The 15,824-nt window shown below is 43.1% G+C and overlaps 1 protein-coding gene across 3 annotated transcripts in view; it reads left to right on the plus strand.

Annotated features, from left to right (window-relative positions):
- The first annotated feature begins 7,843 nt into the window (after window positions 1–7,843).
- The window catches only part of tns1a (tensin 1a), a 320,369-nt gene continuing 312,388 nt past the window's right edge, over window positions 7,844–15,824 (plus strand). Inside the window, exon 1 of one of the 3 annotated variants that reach the window (XM_077199181.1) lies at window positions 7,844–8,134. In XM_077199181.1, the coding sequence (XP_077055296.1) occupies window positions 8,039–8,134 (96 nt within the window). In that variant the 5' untranslated portion in view covers window positions 7,844–8,038. The remainder of the gene's footprint in view (window positions 8,135–15,824) is intronic. The other 2 variants (XM_077199182.1, XM_077199179.1) reach the window with 2 other exon arrangements.

The raw sequence follows: 15,824 nt of genomic DNA on the forward strand, positions 1-15,824 counted from the left end.
GAGAAGTGCGAATTTCACACCTCTACCGTTCACTTCCTGGGTTATGTCATCAACCAACAGGGCATCCAAATGGACCAGAGGAAGGTGGAAACTATCCAGAATTGGCCACAACCCTCCTCCGTAAAGGAACTGCAACGATTCCTGGGGTTCGCGAACTTCTATAGACGATTCATCCGGAACTACGGTCATATCAGTGCTCCCCTCACTTCTTCCCTCAAGGGACGGCCCAAGTCTCTGTCCCTATCTCCCTCCGCAGTACAGGCCTTCCAGCGTTTAAAGGAAACTTTCATCACTGCTCCCATCCTCATTCATCCAAACCCGGACCTTCCGTTTGTGGTAGAGGTAGATGCCTCATCTACTGGAGTAGGAGCAGTTCTCTCTCAGCGGCAGGGTGAGCCACCCAAACTCCTTCCATGCGCCTTCTTCTCCAAGAAATTAGCCCCGGCGGAGCGGAACTATGACGTCGGTAACCGAGAGCTGCTGGCCATCAAACTGGCCCTTGAGGAGTGGAGGCACTGGCTGGAGGGAGCTAACCATCAATTCACAGTAATCACCGATCATCGCAACTTGGAGTACTTAAGGGAGGCTAAAAGACTGAACCCTAGACAAGCCCGCTGGGCTCTATTCTTCACACGCTTCAACTTTGTGGTGTCATATCGTCCCGGGAGTAAGAATTGCAAGGCTGATGCACTTTCACGACTCCATCACACCTCTGTTGAAGATCTTCATCCCGAGCCTATCCTCCCTCCAGCCGTAATCCTCAGTCCAATCGTCTGGGAGGTTGACCAACAGATCGCCCAGGAACTGACACGTCAACCCGCTCCGCCGGGAGGTCCAGAAGGGTGTATTTTCGTACCTCCACATCTACGTACTCCCCTTCTGGACTCCGCTCACTCCCTTCCGGGCTCTGGACATCCGGGTAGCAAGCGTACCCTCTCGCTCCTCAGTCAACGGTACTGGTGGCCGTCCATCTCCAGAGATGTCTCCAGGTTCATCCGCGGTTGTTCAGTCTGTGCCATCACCAACACCCCGAGGAGAGTCCCAGAAGGCAAGCTCGTGCCGTTACCTCTTCCCAGGTGACCATGGTCACACATTGGTGTCGATTTCATGACTGATCTACCCAATTCAGAAGGCTTTACCTGCGTATTCGTTGTTGTGGACAGGTTCTCTAAAGGTTGTAAGCTGATTCCCTTACCTGGTCTTCCCACTGCGTTACAAGCAGCTGAAGCTCTATTCCACAACGTCTTTAGGAACTCCGGCCTCCCAGAGGATATCGTCTCGGATCGGGGACCTCAGTTCATCTCAAGAGTATGGCAAGCCTTCTTCAAACTCCTCGGGGTCACCATCAGCCTTTCCTCAGGCTACCATCCGCAGACTAACGGCCAGACTGAGCGGAAGATTCAGGAGATTGGACGTTACCTGCGGACGTACTGCCATCAGTACCAGGACAGCTGGAACCGTTACCTCCCATGGGCTGAGTATGCCCAAAACTCTCTGCGGCAGAACACCACCGGGCTCACCCCCTTCCAGTGTATCCTTGGTTACCAGCCTCCACTCTTTCCTTGGTCGGGTGAGTCCTCGGAGGTTCCAGCTGTCGACTTCTGGTTCCATCAGAGCGAGGGGGTATGGGACTCAGCTCATGTGCATCTACAGCAGGCAGTACGGAGACACAAGGAACAAGCGGACCGTCACCGACTCGACACCCCTCAGTATCAGCCAGGTCAAAAGGTGTGGTTGTCGACTCGAGACATCCGTCTCCGTCTACCTTGCCGTAAGCTGAGTCCTCGATTCATCGGACCATTCACCATCCAGAGGCAGTTGAACGAAGTGACCTACAGGCTCAATCTTCCCCCTCATTTCAGGATTGCTCCTTCATTCCATTTTTTCCTTACTTAAACCCTTCACTGACCCTGTCACCCCTGTTCCCGTCGAAGAGGAGCCCATTTATCGAGTCCGCTCTATCATGGATTCTCGGCGGCGAGGTCCTCGGCTGGAGTACCTGGTGGACTGGGAGGACTACGGACCAGAGGAACGTTCCTGGGTCCTGCGAGATGACATCTTGGATCCAACGCTACTCACCCAGTTCCACAGTGATCATCCGGATCGTCCGGCTCCCAGGGGTCGTGGTCGACCTCGCCGCCGGCAGCGCCCGTCTCAGGCGTCAAGAGCCGCCTCGGGAGGGGGGGGGTACTGTCAGGGTTACATCATCCAGATCACCATCTCCGCCCACTCGTTCCCTTTCACCCAACCAGACTTTTCCCCGTTCATTATCCCCTGAGTACTAATCACCGTCACCTGTGTCCCATCAACCATATGGACTATAAAACACTCACCTTCACTGCAGTCACTTGTCTGGTCTCGTCATTCCATGGCTCACAGACTTCCCGATCACTTACCTTCTACTTACCGTCGCTTCACTCATCTTGGATCAACCCATCCGTACCAGCCATCGCCACGCCACCTGCAAGAGAGGGAAAGAAAGAGAGAGACTTAAAACCACAGCTAAGCTTCATTGAACTTTCTATGTTACTTCTTCTCACCTGTTATCTCCGACCGCAATCCTTCTGCAAAATAAACACTGATAACTTACCATCTTGTCTGATTCCTCTGTGATCCGTGACACTCCCCCTTTGCCTTTCATACGAGGTTCATGTTTATAACCGTAATCTTGTGGGGTGGACTCATTTAAAGTAATGTTATTGTTTGATTTTAGCCAGGTTTCTGTCAAACACAGCATATCTAGGTTATAGTCTGTAATCATATCATTAATAATAAGTGCTTTTTATTTGTTGAACATCAATTAAATTTTTACCCTTAGATGTGTTTGGAAGTTTTTTTTTGTGTTTCCTAATTCGGGGAACAGACACAGTCTCCATATGATGATATCTAGGTGAAAGAGTCTCTGTGTGATAGGATTTATCTATCTGACCTCAGTGACGTGAGACAGCTAGCAGACGGTCCGTTTCGCCAGTTTGTCTGCTTCCCCAGATTGTCATGTTTGAGCTCTAAGACTATGTGCCATATTACTAGAGAGAAGAGCAGCACCATCCCAGGAGGGATGAATACCATCTCTTTTCAACATGGCAGGTCTGCCCCAAAAAACTTTTCCAATTCTCTATGATTTCTATATTATTTTGCGACACCACTAAGACAGCCAACCATTGAGTGAGGACAGTCTACAAACTATCTCATCACTTCTTCAAACAGGAAGGGGGCCAGAGCAAATTACAGTGCCTGACATCGTACTTGCGAGGTTCACACACCTCTTCAACATTAATTTTAATGATCTCCGTCTGGCGAAGTCGAGCATCATTAGTGCCGAATTTACGATTAGCATTAGCCAGCTCTTTTAAATTTGCTTTGATGTCAGGCGCTCTGGCTCCCGGAAAACATGTGACTATGGTGGCTGGTGTCTCTATTTCCACGTTCTGTGTAATAGAATCGCCAATAACTAGGGCACATTTAACAGGATTCTCAGTGGGTGTTTCACTGAGTGGGGAGAATCTATTTGATGTTGTAATCTGAACGGAAAAACAATGTACAGTGTTCTCTAAGCTAATCACATCCAAAGTAGTATCTAAAGCCCTTGCACTGTTACAATTAACCTCAATTAAAGTTTGGATGCGTGTCTCTTGTTCTGAAATCTTCTCCATCACCCTAAGTATCTCCCTGCATGTATGACATGTAAATCCTATGCTGACAGAGAAGGCTATGCTATACATGTTCAAGAAGTGCCAGTGACAATAAGAGGAGAAGATGACATGACTCATCATGTTTGTTTGACTGACTGACTGACTGACTCACCACAGTTGTTGGATGGATTTGTAAAAGGCGCGAGGGCAAAATAAATGAATAAATAAAGAGCGCACTGATGGCACGCTAACAGGCTAGAGAATTACTAGCGTGTTGTGCTAACAACGATTTAGATTGAAGCTAGCTATGTAAGGTTAATATGTGATATGTGAAGTTATATTTAGCAGTATAAACAACAGGAAATGATAGTAAATAATGATTCAAAACAGAAAGATATACAAAGCTCACAGATGCAAACCAACTCAGCAGCAGCAGGCAGACAGGAGCAATCGAGCCCAATCGGGCTTGAGTAAATCAACTTCACAAGCTAATTACTCTTCGACAGCAATGCCATAGAAATATCAAATATCATGTGCCAAATCAATGTGCCAAATCACGTTCCAAATCAACGTGCAAAGTCAAGATCCATAAAGACATGGTTGGATAAGTTTGGTGTTGAAGATCTTGACTGACTGGCACAGAACCCTGACGTCAATCCCATTAAACACATTTGCATGAAAAGGAATGGAGATTGCGAGCCAGGCCACCTCATACAACATAAGAGCCTGACCTCTCAAATGCTCTACTGGATGAATTGGCAAACATTCCAACAGAAACACTTAAATCTTGTAGCAAGCCTTAACAGAAGAGTGGATTATGTAATAGCTGCAATGGGGGGACCAACTCCATATTAGTCTATGTATTTAGAATGCAATGACATTACAGTCCCTGTTGGTGTAATGGTCAGGTGTCCCAATACTGTCCATATAGTACTAGGGGTATGGACCCATACTTCTTGGGGTATGAGGGGTAATGTAAAACAATTTTCACTCAGAGAAAGGACCAATTGTGTGGCAAGGTCTTCAGGATAAATATTGACTTTTTATGTCCTGTCACCTTATTTGTATGTGTCACGGGTTGAAGTGAGGACTCAAGGATGCAGAGGAATTTGGGCTTTATTAAAGTAAAACAAAACAGAAACTACCCCGTGGGGGAAAACACTAGTGATGTGACGTACGGCACCGAGGCTTCGAAGCTTGTATCAAAAAAACGAAACATCTCACATGAACCACTGTACCGGAGCTTGATTTATTTTGACATAACCATGTGACCAGTGACGTCCGAAGCTTCGTTTTGACACACAGCCACGTGACTGCTTCATATTCTGATTCATAAATAGCGCGAACCTTGCGCAGGTTTCGAGTGTCATGCACTTCGGTAGTGAACTGAGACCGACTGAGACTGAAAGTTGACCGAAGAGAGTGAGCACTTTTGAATTTTCATCATGGAACCAGCCAAGCATTTTCAGGTCGTATCCACACATTATTATCGTTATTTTGTCATAAGAATATGATTTTAAAATGAATTATGATTTACGAATTTATATAAAATAAATATAATAATTAATTATATAAATTGATATTTACATGTAATTTTATGCATATTCAGTGTATAATAAACAGTATATAATGTTAAATAATAGGCCTAAATTAGGTATATGAAAAAAAAGTACTCAAGTTAATGTGACCACCTTCTGTAGGTTGAGTGCCTAATATGGTCTCAACAGCTTTCTTATAATAACAACACATCATCAATGTTGAGACATTATAGAGCTAAACATGAAAACACATCTTCTGGAAGTGGACCAACAACTATAAGACTTCTGATCAGTCATTCATTTATTTGTTTGTCAATTTCTGTATTTATAATGAGATATCTTAAATAGTGCATAGTTATAATACTTATTCAGTTATATTTTAAATACTTTACTGTATTGCAGAGATCAGAAAACAAATGATTGATGAGGCTACTCAAAAGGGTGTGTATCCGCATCTTCATCATCTTGCCCTGGGATGTTTATGCACTCCTGCCTCCTCAGTCCCTCAGTCCCGCAAGAGAATATTCTCAAAGGCAGGGGAAGTAGTAAATAAAAAAAGAAATAGACAGCCCCCACACTGTTGAACAAGTCCTGTTCCTTAATAAAAATCTTTAATTTCTTCAATTACCCAACTCCCCAGTTCACAAGTACTTTCACAGCACTTCACCATTCCACAATAGTTTTCTTTTATTTTGATTATATATGCCTATATGAGCCTTGCCTATATTAGTGTGCACCGTGTTGAAAAGCTTCGAGTAATGAACCAATTTACGATACACTTGAGGGGAAAGCCTCAGTCCTTCACAAAGCTTAATTTCACCATCACTAGAAAACACTACAGACTAGACTTGACTAGGCAGGAAACACACTACAGGAATCATCAGACAGGCAGGGTAACAACAGCATGCTACGATGTGCAACAACGATCTGGCACAGGACAGCAAACACAAGGGGAATAAATAGGACAGCAAACAAGGCAGGTAACGAGGGAGGACAGGTGGGGAAACTGAACCAATCATCAGAAAACAAGATGGGCAGGGTCAGACAATAGACAAGAGAGCACATGGCACAAGGAAGCATAACGAGACAAGCCATGTGCTCACATCAAACATGAAATCACACACAAGCACATGACCAACAATAACCAATCGCTAGCCATGAGCTTACACAGAACAAGACACGAACATGCAGCTAATGAGAGACACTCATAAGCCGTGTGTTCACACAGAACAAGATAACATGAACACACGCAGCCAGTGAGAAACACTAGCTGCATGTGGCACAGCACAAGACAGAAACACAACAAGACACACCAACAAAGACAGGAGAATACAGGAGTGTCAGGGCTCTGTCACAAAACCAAGAAACACACTAGACCGAGGTGACAAAACCCTGACAGTATGCAGACAGCAAAAGGTATTACTCAAATCTGCCTCAGAATTATTGGTGTAGATTTTACCTATATACCTTCATCCATTTGATGAAGAACATTTCTCAAGCCCCCAAAGAAATCTATAACAAAGTGAATAAGATCAATTCAGATCTGCAATGTAAATTTGTGGTATATGTCATCTAGACTATGGTAACATGGAGCTTTATTTGCAAGGGAGCTTGGGAGATTCATGTTTCTCAGATCTGGCACAAGGACTGTTCATTAAAAAAAAAAAAGAAATAGCACTCCACGTTCAAACTGAATATGACAGCACTGTCAATATGGCGGCACAGTGATTATGGGAGTCTGTTGTTTTTTAATGATGGATTTTGCCTGGATAAAATAAACCCTGTAGCTGTGTTAAAAAGCATCTGCAGCACTCACTTGTATATATTTTCTTATGTTTTGATGCTATGGTGTTCAGTAGGGCCATAATTTGTCTTTTTGGAGAGAATATATGCAATAGGAATTAAAAAAGTGGAGGAAAAATAGAGTGAGTATGTATGCATGAACATGTATCTGTATCTCTCCCCCCATTTCTGCTTTTTCCTTTTAGCAATTTTTTGGCATCTCTTTTTCTCTCGGTCTCTGCTTGCTCTCTATTAATCCCACCCCCACCCCCCTCTATGCAGTGTGAGGGTACGTTTGTTAGTGAAGCGTGGCGACTCTGCAGTGGTGCGGTGCACCTGCAGTTGGATGAGCACTGACACCAGAGAGCTTTTACACAGAGCTCCCACATGCATTAACACAGGCACACATATGGACTCAAAAGAAAACTCAGACACGCTTCCACAGAAACCCAGTTGCATACGGCACGTTGTTTGTCCCCCCTTCTTCATATAGCCTCGTGTGAGATTGCATGCATGTGTCTGTGTGTGTGCGGCTGTGTGATGACATTCAGAGACTGCAATTCAGTTTATTTCTGCCTTCCTCCCTCAGTCTCCCTCTTGTGTTCTCCCTCTCTTTCACTCCATCCTTTCTGTATCTTCTCCTGCCTCCTATATTTGTTTCTTTTCTCAAGATTGTGCTGTCTTTTTTTTCCTGTTAATCACGGAAATGTTTTCTCCTTCTAAAGCCCATTCCTCTCTGGCACACATTCAGTTTCTTCTCAAACATTTTTTTCACATTTTCTACCTCCTCCTCATCAAAACTATTTCTAGTTTTTCCCACTGCATGTCCCTCTCTCTCTCTTCTTTTTTCTCTCTCACACCCTCCCTCTTTCCTCTTCATCCTCCTTCGACAGACAGAATGCTGCGGCATCCACTGAGTAAGGTAATGTGTGTGTGAGCAAGAGTCGGGTGATTCTTGCTACCTGCTCTGCAGATAAAGGGATCTGTTCGCCCATCAATTCTCTGCTATTGGATATACCTGGTGAATACACAGAGAATAGAAAGGGTGATTTAAAGGCAGCAAAAGACTGACAGAAGGAGGCAACCATGGCCCGGCTGAACTGGTGTCTGGCAGCAGTGATAAGCTGGGGGAAGTTCCTCTTCTCTTGTTTTTTTCCATTGAGAGCAGCTAGGAGGGATAAGGTAAGGCTGCATACTGCGCTGACTCACTCCAAAACATTCACACAAACTGGGGTCACCTTTAAAAACTGATTGTGAGTGCTACCAGACAACAGCCTGTTTATTCAGACATGCTTAATGTTTTGTTTCACCCTTGCTGTTTCAGCCTTCCTTTACCTGTGTTGTGTTTTCAGACTCTCAGTACTCATGTTAAAACTGTCTTAGTAAAGTCGATTTTGTGAAGTCTTGTCCTGCTTGAATGTTTGTCCAGACTGTTGTGTTCAAGAAGCTGTCCTACTTTACACGGTGCATAGTCACTTTAATTTCACTCTTGTTGACAACATTGTGTTATTAGTGACAAGTGTTGAATCACATATCCAGTTTTGCTGGTATGATAAAAAAAAAAAAACCTGAGAGGTTCAGTGTCCCCACTTTCCCCCACCTCCATTTTATATGTTATTGCCAATGTACGTGTCAATTTAGAGATTAAAGGACACTGCTGCAAATGGTCCCTTAGGTTTATGCAGAGTTAATGGCTGCCATTTCTAAGGAAGGAGCAATTCTGTGGGTACATTGTAAACCCGTAGCATAAAATTGTTTGGTTTTGTTGGTGCAGTAGAATTTTATGTGGTGTTTTAGCAAAACCAACCCCTGAACATGTTGGTGATGCCTGCTAGCTTTGTAGCGTGAGATACCTGGTCTAAAGTTAATGAGAATGGTCAGATTAGGGGTCAAGTTTTCATTATTTTTCTCATTTCATGTCTCAGAGGTTTTCTCCTTGCTGCTGTATCTGCTAATATATATATATATATATATATATATATATATACTGTGTATAGATTATATATATATATATATATATATATTATATATAATATATATATATATATATATATTATATATTATACAATGGTTCTGCGGCAGAAGGATATATATATATATACTATATACTGTGTATATATTATATATATATATATTATATATATATATATATATATATATATATATATATATATATATATATATATATATATATATATATATATATATATATATATATCCTTCTGCCGCAGAACTATTGTTTTTTTTTTCTCATTCCAAACACCCCACCCCCAAATTTCAATCTGTCCCAGCACATGCTCATATCCTTCAGCTCCTGCCAAGACAATAACCCAGTGTTGTTAATCCAATTTCCCCATCAGCTTTCACAGCGACACATCATCATTTCTGGCTTTTTTTGTAGTTACATTCCCCTCATCCCCCTTCTTCAGTTTATATGCTGAAGCTTTACAAAACTTAAATCTCAGTCTTCAAACAAATAGCAATTTCCTAATTAGGGGTGTAACAATACATAGATATGGATTGATACATCGATCAAATGACTAATGACATTATGTATCAATGCAACACTTGGGCAAAAAAATACGCATTTCTGTAATCGCGTACTGAGTGAAGTTTTATGTGCCCACACATCTGTAGAGCGCACAGAGAGCACGTTCGTTTTCGCTTCTTTTTGTGCTTGAATGGACACATGCATATGAAATTATGTCAAAATGACAACCTTGGCAATTATCCTAATAAACACAGGCGGTTATATCATAAGTAAACATAAACTAGTGATGTGTGAATTGTGGTTATATCTGCGGACGCTGCAGGTAAAGTAATAACATTCAAAAAAATGCTGGTTGGTCACGGTGAATGAGAGATAAGTCCTTAATGTATTGATTTTATTGAAGACACTGAACTCTCATTTCATGGTACAAAGCAACAAACGTGCATCACTCTTTTTCGTTTTCAACAACAATGTATTTCTCTTAAGAGAAAAAAAAATCATATGCCTAGAGCACCTTCTAGTGGTCATTATTTAAACCACAAAAGAACCTACATAAGATTGCTTACAAAAGCTCAAAGTCCTATGGTGAAATTTGTGGTGATTTTAATTTGCTTTAAGACAAAAAATTAGCAAATTGAAAAATATGAACAATCATGTAAATTTAGCAATATAGCGGGTGTATGATGTATATTACGATTTTATGATAAACTACAGTATATGCCTTTCTCCATTGATGTTCTAAGGTGTCCTAAGCATTTCTGATGATTGTTAGAAGGCAGCTGTCTGTCTGAGATATCGAACGGGAACATGGTCTGTGTAACATTAACAACATTATTAGCAGTATGATAAACATACTAATTCAACTAAGCTCATGTCAACGAAAGCTACAGAATGGGGTTCATTTTATTTTTCTTCAGCTAATTTCAAGATCAAAGACCACAATGGGAGAGAGAGCTGCATCAGCACTGGTAATATAATGTAGTCTCACTATTTTTAATGAAGACAACTGTGTGGTGAGGTTCAGGATGCGACACTGAACATTTAAGTTTCACTTGTGACAGTTTGCGCATCAGCTTGCTGAATAGATATTGAGCTACTTGAAACGCATGAAGCGACCAGCATGAATGGAGTTTGCACATGCATCACCGTCATTGCGATGAGTGTGGAATTCTTAAAGGCACACTATGCAGGAATTCTGTTTTTGTCAAACAGCGACCCCTGTCGAGTACTTGTATTTAACGTTACTGTTGTAAATACCACTCACGCAGAGCGTCTCGTTTGATGGCTTATAACGTTTTTACATGATTGCAGCTAAATTAGAAGTAAATAGCCTATAGCCTAGGCCTACGGTATAATTTCATTTGATAGACAGATAGATAGAGAACTTTATTGTCATTTTCACATGTACAACGAAAGATCAGTCCTGCAATCAGTTAAATTCACTTTAGCAGCGTTGATTACAGTTATTGCAGATGGGTAAAAACTTTTTTTAGTTTTAGTTTATTAGTTCTTGCCCTGATGGATCTGTACTGTCTGCCTGACGGTAACAGTTCGAACAGGGGGTGGCCTGGGTGAGAGGTATCATTTAAAATGTTCCAGATTTTTTTGAAGCAGCGGGAACTGTATAGTTATGCCAGTGTGAGGAGAGGGCAGCCAGCGATCTTCTGTGCGGTGTTGATGACCTTCTGGAGCGCTTTCCTGTGAGCCACTGTGCAGCTGGTGTACCACACGCATATGCAGTATGTCAGCAAGCTCTCTATGGAGGCTTGATAGAAGGACACCAGCAACCTCTGTGTGATGTTGTTCCTCCTGAGTACTCTCAGGAAATAAAGTCTCTGCTGGGCCTTTTTTATTAGCTCAGAGGTGTTCTTGCTCCAGGTTAGACCCTCCTCAATGTGGACTCCCAGGAAACTGAAGTCTGCCACCCGCTTCACACAGTCCCCGTTGATAATAAGTGGTTGAATGATTGTTTTCTTTTTCCTGTAGTCTATAATAAGCTCCTTGGTCTTTGCGATGTTCAGAAGGAGACAGTGCACCACACTGTCAGCCGCTCCAGCTCATCCCTGTAGGCAGACTCGTTCCACCCCGAAATGAGCCCCACCACTGTGGTGTCATCAGCAAATTTCACCATGGTGTTGCCGTGGTGGGTTGGGGTACAGTCATATGTATATAGGGAATAGAGCAATGGGCTCAGCACACAGCCCTGGGGGGAGCCGGTGCTGAGGCTTAAGGCCATAGATGTGTGATTACCCGCTCTGACCCTCTGTCTGCGCCCAGAGAGGAAGCTGTTGATCCATGTGCAGGTGGTGTGTGGCAGCCCCAGGTCCCTCAACTTGGCCACTGGTTTGTGTGGGAGGATGGTATTAAATGATGGGCTATAATCCACAAAGAGCATCCGCACATAGCTCCCCTGCTGCTCCAGATGGGACAGTGCAGTATGGAGGGCAGTGATTACGGTGTCCTCTGTGGATCTGTAAGCTCTGTAGGCAAACTGGTTGGGGTCAAGGCCTCGGGGCAGGAGTGCTGTGATGTGCCTCCGGACCAGTTTTTCGAAGCACTTCATCACCACAGGTGTGAGTGCAACTGGCCGGTGGTCGTTGGGGCAAGAAATATGAGGTTTCTTGGGCAGGGGGACTATGGTGGAGGACTTCAAACAGGGTGGGACAGTGGATTGGGCCAGGGACTGGTTGAAAATCCTGGTGAAGACTCCAGCCAGCTTGTCTGCGCAGTCCCTCAGCACTCGTCCCGGAATGCCATCAGGCCCCTTAGCCTTCCTTGGGTTGATGGCCCGAAGTGTGCGCTTCACCTCATGCTCCTCCACTGTACAACTTAACCCTCTGAGGTCTAAGGTGTTTTTGGGGTCCTTGAGATGTTTTGACATGCCCTGACATTTGCGCTTTTTTCAGTTGCTTATAAACATATTAATTGCAAAGGTGTAATTACATTCTATTTAGCACAAACAGGGCTACCATAATATGTGAGCAAGATGTATGTACATGTTTGTATTTTTGAGAGAATATTGTTTATGCATGGATATTGAAAAAACTAAAACGTAAAGTGTCTGAAATAAGGCCACAAAACACATACGAAATATGTGTCCACAATACTTTTGACTAATGGGTGTTGTTGCCTAGAATTTTTGCTTCAAAATGATCTGAAAATCATCCTGCCTAATCATTTACACAAAACAATACATTGATTTAAATTTTATAAGACACCATTTGTTTGGAAAGGCAATATGCGTGGAGGCGTGTTCACACCTGAGAAGACAAAGGCCGGATAATGTGCGAGCTGCATATTAATGAGCCTTTCACACAGCTGTGTCACTGGGTACCAAAGAATGCAACCTCGGACAAAATAAATAAATAGATAAATAAATATATTACAATTAGAAATTGTAACCAATTACAAATAGGTTACAATTACAACAACAATTTTAACAATATTTCAAGTGTATTCTTTCTTAAAAAGTATACATTTTATCATGCGTATTAAAAAAGGTAATGATTCATTGGTTTGAATATTGGAACAAACACTAAATAACATCTTAGTTGATAATTCACTATGCCTACTTTATTTTTGACAAAACATCCCATTCTATAGTATATTTAACATATGAGCAGAAATTGGCGAACAAAAGCCTATTTAATGTGACAGTAGTCCTTTTTTACAGTCAAAACTTTATTATCTATCCAAAACTAATCACGAAATCTTGTCTAAACATTCATATTTAGTCTGTAACATATCGTGTTTATGATATTATATTAGCATGTTAATTTGCAGTTTGTTGCTTATACAGACATTTTATTTCAACATATTTCAGTCTATTTTTACTCATCTTAGTAGGATAGCGATATAGTTTGGATGTGTTCATGTACATGTTTACTAATGTAGGTGCGAGAGTGAATGAACGGCACAGACACGCGTCTTTTTGCGGTTTACAGACATCGCGATTAGAACAAAGCACTTAAGAATAAATGACTTACTACATCAGCTGGATCCGTTGCTCCTCAAAATGAAACTACCAGCACTTCTGGCACATTTTCCAGGGTTATTAGATAGTATTATTCCTCACAGCGTAGGGATACGCTGTGTACACAGCGGTAGTAAGATACTTCCTAAACATGATGTGTTTTATAATCCAGCTGGTGGGCGTTGGCATGTTTGAATGGCTTGCCTTAGATCATTTGCGTTTGAATACTGTGTGCTCTCCATGGGCATGGCACATTAACGCGTAATCAGGTATAATGAGCAGATTACATAAAATGAGAATATTTGTTTTTTTTATATAAATTAATTCATTGAAAAGAAGAGAGTTCAAGCTTCATTATGGAAAAACACTCGTGCCTGTATGACAAGTATTCGCGAAATTACAATTAATTTTCGGACGCGTTTCAGAATGGACTTAACTGACAGAGAGAAGGCAAAACTAGCATCATGTTTATTTTTCTTTATTTGACTAAAAGCACAATACTTTGTTTATATTGTGAGTATACACAAAACAATACTCACTTAACAGGATCGAATGATGTATAACACTAACACATAAGATTAAAATCAACAGAGTATTTTGAGTCTCTTTTGCACTGATAAGAAAAAAAGCGAGACTATCGCGCCGGCGCGATAGCAGACCTCAGAGGGTTAAGCTGCTGTGAGTTGTGGTGTAGCTGTCTCTGGTAGTGTCACCTCAAAACAGGCAAAAAAGATGTTCAACTCCTCTGCCAATGAGATGTCACCTTCAGTAGCTCCGAGGTTCTCCCTGTAGTTGGTCAGATGCTGGCCACACGACAAAACTAAGTGAACCGAACATGTCCCCTCCAGGTCACTGTAGAAAGTTGGGAGTATAACTATTAACTGGTAGCAGAGACAAAAAGATTGATTTGAATATGGTGTCAGTGAGCAATCCTGCTCCTGGAGGGCCAATGTCTTGCAAAGTGTAGCTTCAACCTGCCCCAGCACACTTTTGCTATATTGAATGTTTGTAGTGATCCTGAAGACCTTGAATAGCTGATTACCTTGATTAGTTTGTGTGTTTAATTAGGATTGGAGCTAAACTCTCCTGGACATTGGTCCTCCAAGAGCAGGACTGGGCATCCCTGTTAGTACCAGGAAACCACAATAAATTACTAAATGCTTGCCAATTTGTTCCCAGAATTAGCGGATGTCTGAGGTTGGACTAACCGCGACCTCTACTCTATGATTTTTCCCCCCTAAATTGAATAGTGACAGGCATTACGGATATTTTACCACATCCCCGTGCACACACCTTTCCGAAACCATGCGGCAGGTTGAACCAAAGCTTGATAAGTACCCCCCTTAATACTCACAGGTATTTGGTACAACACAGCCTGATTGAGGGCAGCCTGCGGTGCAGGGTCCCCACCTCCATCACCGTACACCTGTCGATAAAATGCCCCAGGACCCCGCAACGCCAACAAGCCTGCCAGACTTCCCTGCGCCCTAATGGTACAAAGTGGGTCAAGGTATTGGCCCGCATGAGGGAGCCCACAGACCAGCTGATGAACCTCCACCTCCACTCCTCCATCGGGTTGGAGCTCTCGGTGGAAGGTTCCTGTGGGTCCTGGGAAATGGGACAGCTTGAGAGAGAGAGGGAGGGAGAAGAGAGAGAGAGTGGAACAGAGGAGGAGAGAGAGACACATGGAAGGGGTTCGCCGACCCTGTGGCATGCCACCATCTGGTCCTCCGCCAGTTGGATGGCCGAGTCCAGCAACGGTGGATGGTTGCATTGGACCCACTGCGTCTTTATGGGCAGTCGGGCGATGAACTAGTCCAGCACCACCTAGTCGATAATCTGGTCCACGACTCTTCCCTCAACCACCAGCCATCTGCGGGATGCATCCCGAAGCTGCTGAGCCCGGTCCATCCAGCTCCGGAACAGATGGCGGTCCTCTTGCTGGGTGTGGACAAGGGTTTGGAACCGATGCACTTGGTCCTCATGCATGTCCAGCATTGTTATGTTCCTGATGGAGTTCCACGAGCGAATGTATAATGTCCGCAAATGGCGTGGCTAACGGATTTTGCATGATGGCTTGATTTTTTTTAATGATTTTGCATTTTCCTGTGTCCTTGTAAAGGAAACAAAACACAATATCAAAATAAGAGTGCATAACCATGACAGTAGTCTTCCCTCCGGGGAAGGTGCGTCCTCGCTCCATAACTGATATTTCAATTGTGGAGGGAGAGAGGGAGGGGGCTTTGGAGGAGGGCACAGAGCTGGTGACTGACAGGAACCAGGAGAAGCCGGTTGAATAATTCACCAGCTTTGGCTGAAGGTAGAACCTGGGGACTGACTGACGGAGGCAGAACCAAAAGCAATGGAGACCGAGATGGGGATTGGGAAGCCCGAGGCAGAGACGTAGA

The sequence above is a fragment of the Siphateles boraxobius genome, unplaced genomic scaffold (assembly GCF_051911475.1).
Source record: "Siphateles boraxobius isolate OS27281-9 unplaced genomic scaffold, OSU_SipBor_1 41, whole genome shotgun sequence".
NCBI lineage: Eukaryota > Metazoa > Chordata > Actinopteri > Cypriniformes > Leuciscidae > Siphateles > Siphateles boraxobius.